This window comes from Sus scrofa, chromosome 6 (assembly GCF_054392235.1).
Source record: "Sus scrofa isolate SSC_HxYL_T2T_F1_AM1 chromosome 6, Sscrofa_HxYL_maternal_Yorkshire_Landrace_v2.0, whole genome shotgun sequence".
NCBI lineage: Eukaryota > Metazoa > Chordata > Mammalia > Artiodactyla > Suidae > Sus > Sus scrofa.
Genome location: NC_139388.1, coordinates 148,474,685 through 148,488,030, shown reverse-complemented (window position 1 = coordinate 148,488,030; position 13,346 = coordinate 148,474,685). Strand labels below are relative to the sequence as shown.

General features: G+C 34.9%; 1 protein-coding gene across 1 annotated transcript in view; it reads left to right on the top strand.

The window, feature by feature from the left end:
• LOC146402866 (uncharacterized) overlaps positions 1–13,346 on the top strand; it is an 805,401-nt gene that overhangs the window by 112,103 nt on the left and 679,952 nt on the right. Inside the window, exon 3 of the mRNA XM_084965716.1 lies at positions 1,461–1,499. Within this exon, the coding sequence (XP_084821842.1) occupies positions 1,461–1,499 (39 nt within the window). The remainder of the gene's footprint in view (positions 1–1,460; positions 1,500–13,346) is intronic.

Here is a 13,346-nt window from a genome sequence, read left to right as displayed (position 1 = left end):
AGGACTGCCTTCCTGGACTATAGATGAACACCTTCTTGCTGTGTTCTCATGCAGCATACAGAGAAAGAGCAAGCTCTCTGGTGTATCTTCTTATAAAAATACTAATCTCATCATGAGGGCACACCCTAATACCTAATTATCTCCTAAATACCATTGCATTTTGAGTTAGGGCTTCAAAGTATGAATTTGAGGGCAACAGAGACATTTTGACCATAACATATATATGCAATATTTCTGTGCAGCAGTGTAACACCACCTTTGTCTTATACTATAGTCAAAGGAGTGGCATTCTGTTGGTTAGATGCCAGTTGCAAGGTTCACACTCAAGGAGAGGGAATTACACAAGTGCGTGTCTCATTGGGCCCCCTTAAAGTGTGTCTACTTTAGCAATGTTGACATACTCTTCCATTAGGGGCCCATTATGTTTGTTCCTCTTGAATATGAGTCCTTTTTTGTGACTTGCTTCTAATTACCTTAGAAGTAGAGGTGATGATATTCTGTAGTTAAGTTGTAGAAGATGGTAAGGCCTTTATCTCTCTGCCTCTCTGTCTCTCAGGACATGTGTGTTTGCAGTCAGGAACTGCTGTGAAAGAAGTCTGGTGACCTTGACACTACCATTTGGAAAGACTTCATGGAGAGGGCCATTGGAAAAGAGAGGCTGCTAGCCAACAGCTGGCAACAAATGCCTGAGGTGTAAACATGTCAAACTTTAGATGATTTCAGTTCACTGTCTTCCATCTGAGACCTAAGACATCACAGAACATTCAAGTTATCTCTATTTTGCCCTATTTGAATTTTCCTCACCTATAAAACCATGAAGAAAATAAATGGGTTTGTTTCTTGCAACTAAGTTTGGGTTTAATTTGTTGTGTGGTCATGGTAAATGGAACAATGATAAAAATATATCAAAAGTAGCTATTCTACTATATATAATGACCCCCAGTCTCATCATCAAGATTCTCCACAAGATTCTACTGGCCATTTATCTTCTTAGTTTCTTTCTTTCTACTCTGTTGTAGAGACAAGTCTACTTCCTTTTAATTAGAATGACTTGAAGAGATCTGACCACTTCCAACTTGAAGTTCAGGCCCAAACTTTCAGGCTCTCAGAAAGGAAAAACAGCATGCTAAAGAAGAAACACATTCTGGATATTTGTAATTATCACCAGCAATGAACACATAGCCTTTGACATTTCATGACAAACGCTTAAACATCTCAATATCTCATACTTTTCCATGCCATTGTGGGTTCTTTGCTTATTTTTGCCTAGCCAGATTATGTATTGTATTATCCTAAAAACAAAGATCCATTCTTCTCTTGGAGGTGAATCAAAACCTTAATATCTAGAGAATGAGAAAAAACTATTTATTGGTTTAATAATGACATTTTTCCTTATGTCTCAAAAATATGAAGTTCAAAACTCAGACTATAGACCTGATAATTGCTTTTGTTTTCCACAGGATGGATTTGGAAGAGGTCAAGGAATTATCTCACTTAAGGTAAGTGGCCTTTTTTTTTTGTTTTGTTTTTTGTTTTTCAGTCAATCTGATGATTTGGTAACAGGAAGATATAAGATATGTTCCGAAGATACTTACTTTATCATGTATTGAGAAATAAATTCCTGACAGTTGTGAATGTAGCATTACCCTCAAATTAAGAGGAAGACATGATTTTCTTTGTAATAAATAAGAGTTATAAAATTCAGCAAACAATCCACATTCTTCAACAGAATTACTCTTGAAATGCATTTGTTATTGGTAAAGCTTTAAGCATAAAATGTAGTTTTGCAGGAATTTTTCTTCATTATTTTTGGAAGTGGATTGGCACCTTGTCATTGTTTCTTAAGCCACTTTTCTTGAGTAGTTTCTGAAACTATTGAAAGTATTGTTTAAATTGTTTGTCCTTGTTTATCATACTCTCAAAACAGTACGCCAGGGGTGCTTGGAAGGAAAGAGAAGAAAAACCTCTATATATCTTAAATTCTGTTAAATCACTGGGTCATCTGTTTTTTGGCAACAGTAATACCATGTGTTCAGCTGAAAAAAGGTTTAATAAATATCCTATTTTAACACTAGCTGCCCAGCCAGATTTGCTTAGGGAACTAATGCTTGGAGTTTGAGAACCTTTGCAGGAGTCACTAATACACATTTGATGGACAGACGCCCAGTGACTTTAGTCTGCCTATAGGGAATTTGAGTATTATAGAGTTGAGAGGCTGTTTTCAGGGAATTAGAGTCTGGTGCTATTCTTCAATATTGGCTTCATTTAGGGTCACTGCCAAAGAGGACCTTTTCATGCTTGCCAACCTCCTTCTCTTTTGCTGAATGTGAACTATTTTGATTAAGTATGCAGCTCTCTGTTTCAGAGAGACCTCTGCACTCCCTTGTTAGGAAAACTACAATCCTCTTCTGTGGATTGTTGGTGCTATCATTTGTCAAAAAAAATGACATTCTGACTGGTTCAAACACAGTAGTCCTTGCAGCGAGAGTGAAGATGTGACTTACATCACAATAAAGAGTAGCATTGAATATCCTTGCTGCATATAATTTTGAGCAAAGAATCAGTAAATTTAAATCTTAAATTTCCATTTGATCAATCCATTTGTGGATTTTACCTACAGAGTGTTTTTACCAGTGGAGGGCAGTGGTGGCAGTGGTGGTCAGGAGGATAGTGTCTTTTCCATTCCTAACACACTGGATTTTTGACCAATCTGAAGATCCTTGAGAGACAGGTTTAAAATTTTTGCAAATGCAAAAACTGTTTTAGCAAATTATATAAAATTAATCAGCCCTTCACAGGACATTTTTCTTTCTTTGTCTTTTTAGGGCTGCATCCATGGCATATGGAAGTTCCAAGGCTAGGGGTCGAATTGGAGCTGCAGCTGCCAGCCTACACCACAGCCATAGCAATGCAGGATCTGAGCTGTGTCTGCAACCTACATCGCAGCTCATGGCAATGCCAGATGCTTTGCCATGAGCGAGGCCAGGGATCAAGCCTGTGTCTTCATGGGTACTAGTTGAGTTTGTTACCACTAAGCCACAAAAGGAACGCCGACATTTTTCTTATTAAGAAGAAAACTCAGCCATTTTGGTCACTTGACAATAAACTTATTCCTTTGAAGGAGGAGATTCTGGTGTAATTCTAGATTTATTTTTTCTGCCTTTCTCTTTCATGTGTGATCTTTCTTCAGTATGCCATGTATAGTCATCTCTTCATTTCCGCCTTCCCTAATTTCTCCAGAGGGTAAGTTGCTTCTTCCAGAGTTCTCACATGTTCCCTTAGGAAGGCCCAATCTCCATTATAATGCTTATTAACACAGTATATTGTAATTATTTCTTTATTGTCTTTATTTTCTCAATAAATTTAACCCTAAATGTCAAGGACTGTATCTTTTTTTTCACATTTCTATAGCCAACACCTAGATTATGGTATATGGTTCTTAAATATTTCTTAGAAGCAGAAAGTCCTTTTCTGTAAATAACTCTGGTAGACTCTTTGTCTCCTGACACAGAAGTTTCTCCTATAAGCTTCTACTCCTTTATAGCAGATTTCCATGCCTAAGTGTGATTCATTTCATTTTTTTCTCAGTGAAGTTAGGATTTTTTTTCCTATATGTATTGCTGTTTTCTTATCCAAATATAATTAACCAGCAGTACAATTAACATTAATATCAAAATGAGTAATTAGGGTGGCATTTACTCATGATGTTCAATGATCCAATAGCCACTCCACTTTGTTTCTAGTGGATCCTGTATTTCTAATGTAAATGCTGTAAACTCCATCAAGCGGCGGACACTAGAAAAGGAGGCAGGTGCTCTTAAATTCTTGACTCAGAAAGGAAAGATATATTTAAGGCTGAGGATGCATGTTTTCTTTGGATGTTTCATAGTGCCTTATATTATTACCAATGTAACAGACATAAAGTGCTGATCTGTCAAGAAATAATGCAGCAGCTGGGCCCATCTTCAGAAGGGTTCTGATTCAGTAGATCTGGGGTAGAACCAGATAGTTTGCATTTCAAACAGGTTCCTGGTGCTGCAGGTTTAGGAGTACAGTGGTTAGAATCAGTGCCCGCTATTGAAACTTAAAAGTTCATATGAGTCATCTAGGATCTTGTAAAAGTGCAGTGAAGTATATGTAAGGTGATCCCCAAGATTTAAAATTTCAAGTAAATTCCCAGGAGATGTGGACCATAGTTTGATTAGCAGGGGTTTATATTAGAATTCAGTAGTTCCCACATTTGCTGTGTGTCTGATGTGATATTATGGACTGAATGTTTGCCACCACTTCAAATTTGAATGTTGAAATCCTAATCCCCAATATAATGATATTAAGTGGTGGGCCTTCTAGAGGTCATAAAGGTAGAGCTCTCATCAATGAGATTAGTGCCCTTAGAAAGGAGACCTCAGAAAGCTCCTTGTTCCTTCCACCATGTGAGGACATAGCAAGAAGGCAGTGGCCTAAGAACCAGGAAGTAGGTGTCTCCAGACACTAAACCTGCTGGTGCCTTGATCTTGGACTTCTCCAATTCCAGAACTGTGAGAAATAAATTGTTGTTTAAGCTGCTCAAAAAGAAATAAAGAAGTATTGCAGCATTTTATGTTATCCAGCAACTAAGTATTTCGTTAAATTCTGTAGACAGCTCTTTAGTAATCAGGTGTTTAAAAGAATTTACGTCTTTGTAAAAACTCTCAGTCATTTTTCACTTCTTATTCTTTATCTGATGCTCCAAATATTGATCTAAAATACAAAGTAATATAATTTTTCAAAAAGGATTGATGAGATTTAGGGTAAATCTATTGCTAAATCATGCTTTTTGGATTTCTCTATGTAAAGGGTGCTATTTTCTACTTTTATTTTCATTTTGCTGTTGTACTTACCTGCTCATGGTTTATTTTGTTTAGGTTTTATTCAATTTCTTAGCAGTTTTCTATAGCATTTATTAGCTGTATCACACATTTGATATTTATACTGAACCTAAATCAACAAACATTGATTGTCCCAATTATGTTGAAGGCTTACTTTATATACATAGGCCTATTCTCAGCAACTCGACTGAACTTCTTTTGAGAACAGGGATGTAGCTTATATTTGTTTGTATTCTAGGCATTGCACAATATAATGCCTGCCCAAAGCAAACATTCAATAAATATTGATTAATTGATTGATTCACCTCACCTTCTAAATGGTGTTTCAAGTCAGAAATGCTATTTTAAACATTATGCTGTATTTCCTTTCATTTTTATTTATTTATTTATTTTTGTCCTTCGGGGTCCACACCTGCAGCATATGGATGTTTCCAGGCTAGGAGTCAAATTGGAGCTGTAGCTGCCGGCCTACACCACAGCCACAGCAATGCCAGATCTGAGCCAGGTCTGCAACCTACACCACAGCTCATGACAACACTGGATCTTTAACACACTGAGCCAGGCCAGGGATTGAACATGCATCTTCATGGATACCAGTCAGATTCTTAACCTTCCGAGCTAAAGAGAGAATGCCTGTATTTCTTTTTAAAAAGAAGCACTTAGGATTGACTTTTCCTATTAGGCCATATAATGTAATGGTATGTGGGGCCATGTAATGGTTAAAAGAACAACCTCTGGAGTCCAGCTACTTGTGTTTGAATCCTAGCCTTACTGTTTACTGTCTCAGATACTTTGCTAAATAAACTTTACCTCTTGTATCGTCATTTATATATTGGGGATAATACTACTACTTATCCATGAAATCATGAGGGTTAAATGAGTTAAGATATTATGTAATAGACCCAGAAAAGGGCTTGATACAGAAATAAGTGCTGTATAAACTACATCTATATTTATATGTGAAAAGGGTTCTGCAATTTCATAGGATTATAGAATACTGAAAGTGAAATGAAGTTTTCAAACCAGAGTATGAAGAAAATGAGACTATGGTCAGAAGCCCTGGGTTTGAGCTCTGCTTAAAACACTTCTGAATTGACTTCATTTGTGAAATATACATGCTGATAACCTCATTACTAACTTTAAGGGTGTTTTGAGAATTAGATAGAAAAATATGCTCAGGATCACACTGTCAGTGGTAAAGCTCTCTTGCTAACATGTTGTTTTCATTACTACTTGCAAATGAAGAAACTGTAGTTCACTCTGCGGCCTTGGACAAGTTACTTATTTCAGTGCCTGTTTCATATCTGTAAAGTATGGATAAAAGTAGAACCCAGCTCACATGACGATTATAAGGATTAAATAAATTAGTATATATAAAAGGTAGAGCGAAGTGCCTCTGAACAATATTTGGTAATAAGCATTAGTTACTATTTTTATACTCATCCAATTTGTGATTTAGTAATAGTCTATGTTTGTTTATAATAATATCTGGGGGTGTTGTTAAAAACACTGACCCTTTGAAAGAACAGTCTCTTTAATAAATAGTGTTAAGAAAATAGATAGCAACATGCAAAAGAATGAAAGTGGGCCACTGTCTTATGCCAGACACAAATATTAATTCAAAATGGATTAGAGGCTAAAGAATAAACAAACAATTAAGACTACATTTGACTGAAAAGCTTCTGCACAGTGAAAGAAACTGTCAACAAAATAAGAGGACAACCTACTGAATGGGAGAAAATATTTGCAAATCATATCTCTGATAAAGGGTTAATATGCAAAATGTATAAAGAACTCATACAAATCACTAACAACAAAAAAATCCTCAAACAATCTGTTTAAATAATGGGCAGAAGATCTGAATAGCCATTTTCCAAAACAAGACATACAGATGGCCAACAGGCATGTGACAAAATGCTTAGCATCATTAATCATCAGAGAAGTGCAATTTTAAACCACGATAAAATACCACCTCACACCTGTCAGAATGGCTGTTGTAAAAAAGATAAGAAATGACCATTGTTGGTAAGGACGTGGAGAACAGGGAGCCCTCATACACTGTTGGTGAGAATAAAAACTGGTATAGCCACTGTGGAAAATAGTATGGAGCTTCCTCAAAAAATTTAGAAATAGAACTACCATATGATCAAGAAATTCCACTTCTGGATATTTTTCTGAAGATAAAAAAGCAATAAGTAAAAATATACACACCCTTATGTTTATTGCAGTGTTATTTGCAGTATCCAAGATATGAAAGCAACCTAAGTGTTCACTGATAGCTGAATGGTTAAAACAGATATGGTATATATACAGTAGCATACTACTCAGCCATAAAAAATGAAATCTTGCCATTTGTGACAAAATGGGTGGACTGTGAGGGTATTATGCTAAGTGAAATAAGTTAGAGAAAGCCAAACTGCATAATTTCACTTATATGTGAAATCTAAAAACAAACAAACAAAACTAAACAAAATCCAGACTCATATAGGCAGAGAAAGATTGGTTCAGTAGGAAGTTTAGTGGGATATGTGTGAAATGGGTGAATGGGATTGAAGAGTACAAACTTGTAGTTATAGAATAAGTCAGGGGATGTAAAGTATAAAAAGGGGAATAAAGTCAGTAGTATTGTATTAACTTTGTATGGTAATAGACAGTAACTAGACTTCTTATGGTGATCATTTCTCAAATGTATACCAATGTTGAATCACTATGTTGCACACCTGAAACTAATATAATGCCAAATGTCAATTATACCTCAATTAAAAAAATAAGCTTATTGTAGGAAAGAAGTACTGATACCTTCTGCTAAAAGTTTGTCAATTTTAGTCTGAGAAAATGGATACAGATTCTATCTTTCAGAAAATTCTCAGTTCAGTTTTCCTCTATTGACACACGTAATGCTTTAAATTCTTTTTATTTGCACTGAGGCATATTGTGGGTTATGCCAGTTTTATCTTATATGTGCTTTTCTAATGATTCTATGTAAATGATAATGAACAACAAAGGACTCTCCTTGTACAGATGAAGACATAAACATAAGTTTAACATATATCATACTCGGGTTTTGTTTTGTTTTTCCACTAAGGGAGTATTTTTTCATTTGCACACTGTAATTTGCTTCTACAGGAAAGAACTGTGTAGCATATAAGCACTTCAAGCAATTGTTTTTAGTTCGAGTTGGTTTCCTGTTTTATGCTCAATATATCTTTACAGGGACTAGTCTTGCTTGAATAGTCTAAACTCTAAACAATAATTTTCTAGGTGCTAGGAGCTACTCATTATGAAAGCTTTTTTTATGAGTGGCATAGGAGATTACCTTATATTTTTAATAATAACAATGAGGCTAATTCTTTTTGAAAAGGTCTAATTTAAGGCTGTTCTTTTACTTGCCCTCACAACATTGAATCATTCTTATTCTCAACACTTGACGAATTTGATAGAATTCATGATTAGCTTTCAAGTATAGAAATCTGAATGTAGAAGTTATATGTGCTTTAAATATTACCTTGGTAGAATTATTTGCAGGTGATTTAGCAGTCCAGTGTTCTTTGATTCATCTTTGTATTCTTGGCATAATGTGAGTGTTTGCTTCCTATTAAATCTCCAATAAATATCTGATGAAGAATTATAATGGCTTATGTTACGCCAGACATTATGCTAAGTATTTTATTTGATTATCTCTTTTAAGCTTCAGCTGATGAGGTAGACATTGCTATTATCCTTGTTTTACAAAGGAGGAAACTGAGGTACAGAAAGCTTGAATAACTTTCTCAACTTTTAAACTAGTGACTGACAGAAACCCTGGTTTTTTTTTTTTTTTTTTTTTTATTCTAGAGGCTAGCTCTAAAAGTCTGCCTTTTTATTAACTTATAAATGAGAGATGAATGAATAAATGTTACTAAGTAAAGTTTTGATTTCTTGGTGACATTATCCCAGGTTAACCCTACTTGGCTCTGCTGAGTTATAATCTGAATGTGTCTACTCTAATTGACTGTTTGCTTGTATATCATTTCTCTTGTACTAAATCATAATTGATTCTAGTTCAGGTTCATAGACTTTAGTTATTTTATCCCCTTACTGTGCCTAATGTGGTGGACTCACCATAGGTATTTGCTAAAAATTTGACCACCTAGGCAAGTGACTGGAATATGCAAAAATTAAGCAGCAAATAAATAGCAGGTAACAGGCCTCAATGCTATTTACAAGGTAATAGGGATGTCTAATCATTCTTCAACTTCTTTAGTAAAATCTGGTGCAACTTTTATTTTTCTTTTCAGCTTTATTTAGGTATAGTTAACAAATAAAATTGTATATATTTGTAGTATACAGTGTGATGATTTGATGTATGTATTCTTTGCAAAAGTATTACCACAATCAGGTTAATTAACACATCCATCACCTCACATAGTTGTCTCTTTTGCATATGTGGTGAGAATGCTTAAGATCTACTCTAATCACAGATTTCAAGTATGCAATATATTATTATTAACTACAATCATCATGTTGTACTTTAGATCCCCAGAACTTATACATCTACTAACTAACGGCCTGTACCCTTGACCAGCATTTTCCCATCTCCTTATGTCTACCTACCCCTGGTATCTACCCTTTTACTATGTTTCTTTGAATTTGATCTCTTTAAAAAGATTCTACATATGAGATCATCCATTATTTGTCTTTCCCTGTCTTGCTGATTTCACTTAGCGTTATGTTCTCTTATTTTACCCATGTTTTTGCAAATGGAAGAATTTCCTTCTCAACAGCTGAATAATACATATATATGTATATGTATATATGTGTATATATTTATATCGCATCTTTATCCATTCATCAGATGATGGACACTTAAGTTGTTTCAATATCTTGGCTGTTATAAAAAATACTTCAATGAACATAGGATTACAGATATCTTCTTGAAATACTGATTTATTTCCTTTGCATATATACACAGAATTGGGATTGCTGGATCATATAATAGATCTATTTTTAATTTTTTGAAGAACTTGTATACTTTTTTCCATAATGACTGTACCAATTTATCATCCACCAACAGTGCATGAGGGCTTCCTTTTCTCCACATCCTCAAAGACACTTGTTATCACTCCTTATCTCTTTGGTAAAAGCTATCCTAAAAGCTGTAAGGAGTCATGTTATTATAGTTTTGATTTGTATTTCCCTGATGATTAGTGATGTCCATCATCTTTTCATATACCTGGTGGCCATTCGTACGTCTTTTTTTTTGGAAAAATGTCTACTCAATTTTTTGGCCCATTTTTAAATTGGGTTATTTGTCTTTTTACTGTTGAGTTAAACTCCTTACATATTGATTCAGTATACTGGGGCTCAGTGCTGGTGTAAGGATTAAATGGCAAAGTGCACTGTAAAGGTAAATGTCTAGGAATAGCCTGGCAGTCATTAGGGTATAACACAGATCAGCTTCTTAAGGACTCTTTGGATCCATATACTTCACTGCTGTCCTGCAGCCCCAAGTTTGTTTATGGGTTAATGCATGGACTTTGGAGTAGAACTGCCCTGTATTTGTCACATATTCTTTAGATATACTTGGATGAGTTACTCGTTGCTTCACATCCATGTGCCTTTCCTCTTACTATTATTTCCTTAACCTGAAAAACTGCTTACATGTAGGACAAGTTGTACCTCATTCTTAACTTCTGTGAAGTTGTCGTGACCTATCCTCTGTCCTCAGGCAGAGTTTATTATTCCCTCCTATGGACTATCACTGTGCACCTCTGTCTCACAGCCGTACCCTTGTATTCCCTATTCCTGTGAAAATATTTTTCCTGTAATTCCTTAAATTTGAGATATTCTTTCTTGATGCTGGACATTTATATGTGCTGCTTCTCTGACTGGAACATTATTCTCTCTTCTTTAACATATTGTTATCTTATTCTTTAGAGTCTTAGTCAGCCCGCCTTTACTTTATAATATACCTACCTAATCATAATTATTTATTTTAAGTTTCTGATTTTCTCTGATAGACCATAAGCTCCATAAAGGTAAGAGCCTATTTTACTTATTCACTGACATATCCTCAGTGCCTGAATAAATGTTTGGCACGTTACAGTAACTTAAATATTTTTTGAGGAATTATTTTATTTGACTTAGTATGGAGTCTTTTGGAAAAATTATCAGATATGGTATGAGTTTTATGTCCGTGGGGCTATAAGAAAGTAATAAGGTTTATTGTATGCACACATTATATGTGTACATATGTATTTTTATACACATATACAAACGTGTGTGTGTGTGTGTGTATGTATCCCATACCAATTGCAAAAGGGATTGATCTACTAGCTTAATGCTAAATGCTCTCAGTGTGAGATTTTTCCATTATCCAGAAAGGGAGAATAGGTAGTATGAGGTTAGAGAGATGGTCCTGAAATGTGCTCCATAGAACACAGAGAAAAGGCCCAGTGAGTAGGGTTGTTTTGGTGTAGACTGCTGTTACATACTAGAGAAAAATTTCTCCCCAATGAGCAATTCAGATAAGATAAGGAAAAATTTAAGATCATATTTCTTAGTCAATTTCACTTTCATATCAAGTTAGCTCTAAAAAGAGAATAAAGCTGCTGTCCCTTTCTTGACGAATAGGTAAGAAGAGATTGAATATTAAGCATCAATTTGCTAATGGCCACCTTCAGTCACCTGAAGTCAAAATGGCTTCAGAATAACTTCACCAAAACTCAGCCAGACAGTAGCACAGACCCTGTGCATACTCACCAAGCACAGGGTTTCTTTGCAGTATATGCTCTGTTGAAATAAATACTGTAGAGTTGTGTTTTTCTTTTTCTAAGATTGAAAAATTTCATAGAAACTGTATTAAGAAGAAAGATTCTGACTGAGCAGAGGTATTTGAGTATGTTGACACCATGTCTCTGAGTGGTTATGTAAACTCTAGGTCAGGCATTTTCCTCCTGTGAGTCCACCAAATGACAAACTCAAGATTATTGCATTTGCTCATTTATTACCTGACACAGATGTTATAGAGAACTGACACAGGTCATAGCACATCCTCTCAGCAGCATTCTTAGCACAAGATTTTGAATGAAAATTTAACAGATATGAAACAAATGTATGACTTATTTTATGCAGTTTTATAGTAAAAAATTGAACCTGGACATTACATACAAGTAGCAAGAGTTTCACAAAATCCCCATTCTCATTAAGTATCTGCCAAATTAACCAGTCAGAGTTGGAAGAAAAATCTAAGGGAGACAAGAGCAGTAATTTCAAAGCCATAGTCCCTAATATCATGGTTTCCTGTGTTCCTGGGTCATTACCCACTTTTGTTGGGTGCCTTCATATTTTTTCTTTAATGATTTGTTTTCTCCTTCATTATATTAGATTATGATCTTCCATTCTATTTCTTTTACCTTCTGTAATGCAACATCTTGGCCACTATTCAGAGATTTTGTTCTGTTCTGATTTATAGAAAGAAACTCACTATCAGATTTTAGAGGCAAGATTGCAAATTAGAGGAGGAATTAGAGTGCTCACTAATGTTTGTGTAATGCTTTTCTTCCTGGGTCCCCTACTTTCCTAGCCCTGTTTCACCTAAATGTTAGTCCTGGTCAATGGACTGTAGGGTGATAAATGCCCTCTATAAGCTGGTCCCTAAAATTTGTAAAGCCCCTCCACTGTTATTTTCACTTTCCTGGTCTGGTGGATACTCCTAGAGCATTACTATTCAATACAAATATAAAATGAGTGTATATAATATATGTACAATCCCCAAAAACTACATTAAAAACTTTAAAAGAAACAGGTGAAATTAATTTACTGATATATTAATTTAACACAATATGTTGGATATATTATCATTTAAAATAAATCAATATAATATTAAAACAATAATTTCTTTTTTCAAATACCATACCTTTAAAATCCAACATTTATTTTATACTTATAGTTCATCTCAATCCAGACAAAATCTTCATTGCCAGTGCTCAATGGCTGCAAATGGATAGTGACTATTCTCTTGGATAGGACATTTCTGGGGGTGACATGGAAAGAATGATAGAGCCATTAGTTGGGAAAAGCTCTGGGTTATTGAACAACTGTGGGAAGTTTCATCTACACTGAGCTGTGAGTAAAATGAAATCTTTTCATCTACACTGAGCTGTGAGTAAAATGTGAGTAAAAAAGAAATCTTTGTTAAGACATTGATATTTCTGGGTTTGTTTGTTATCAGCTAGTATATTGTGTAAGATTAGATTATTGTGCAGCAAACATTGACTCCATTTCCCCTTGTCTTCTCTTGAAACTCTATCAGAGGAGTATACTTTCTTGCCTAACTGATATTGGGATTGGCCATGTGATTTTCTTTGACCAATGAAATGTTGACATAAGAGAATTGTGCTGATTTTAAGTCTAGGCCTTAAGACTTTTGTGTAATTCTAATGCATATTCTTTGATCTTTTTTTTTCTCTCCTATTTTGAAAAAAAAAAAAAAAGTGA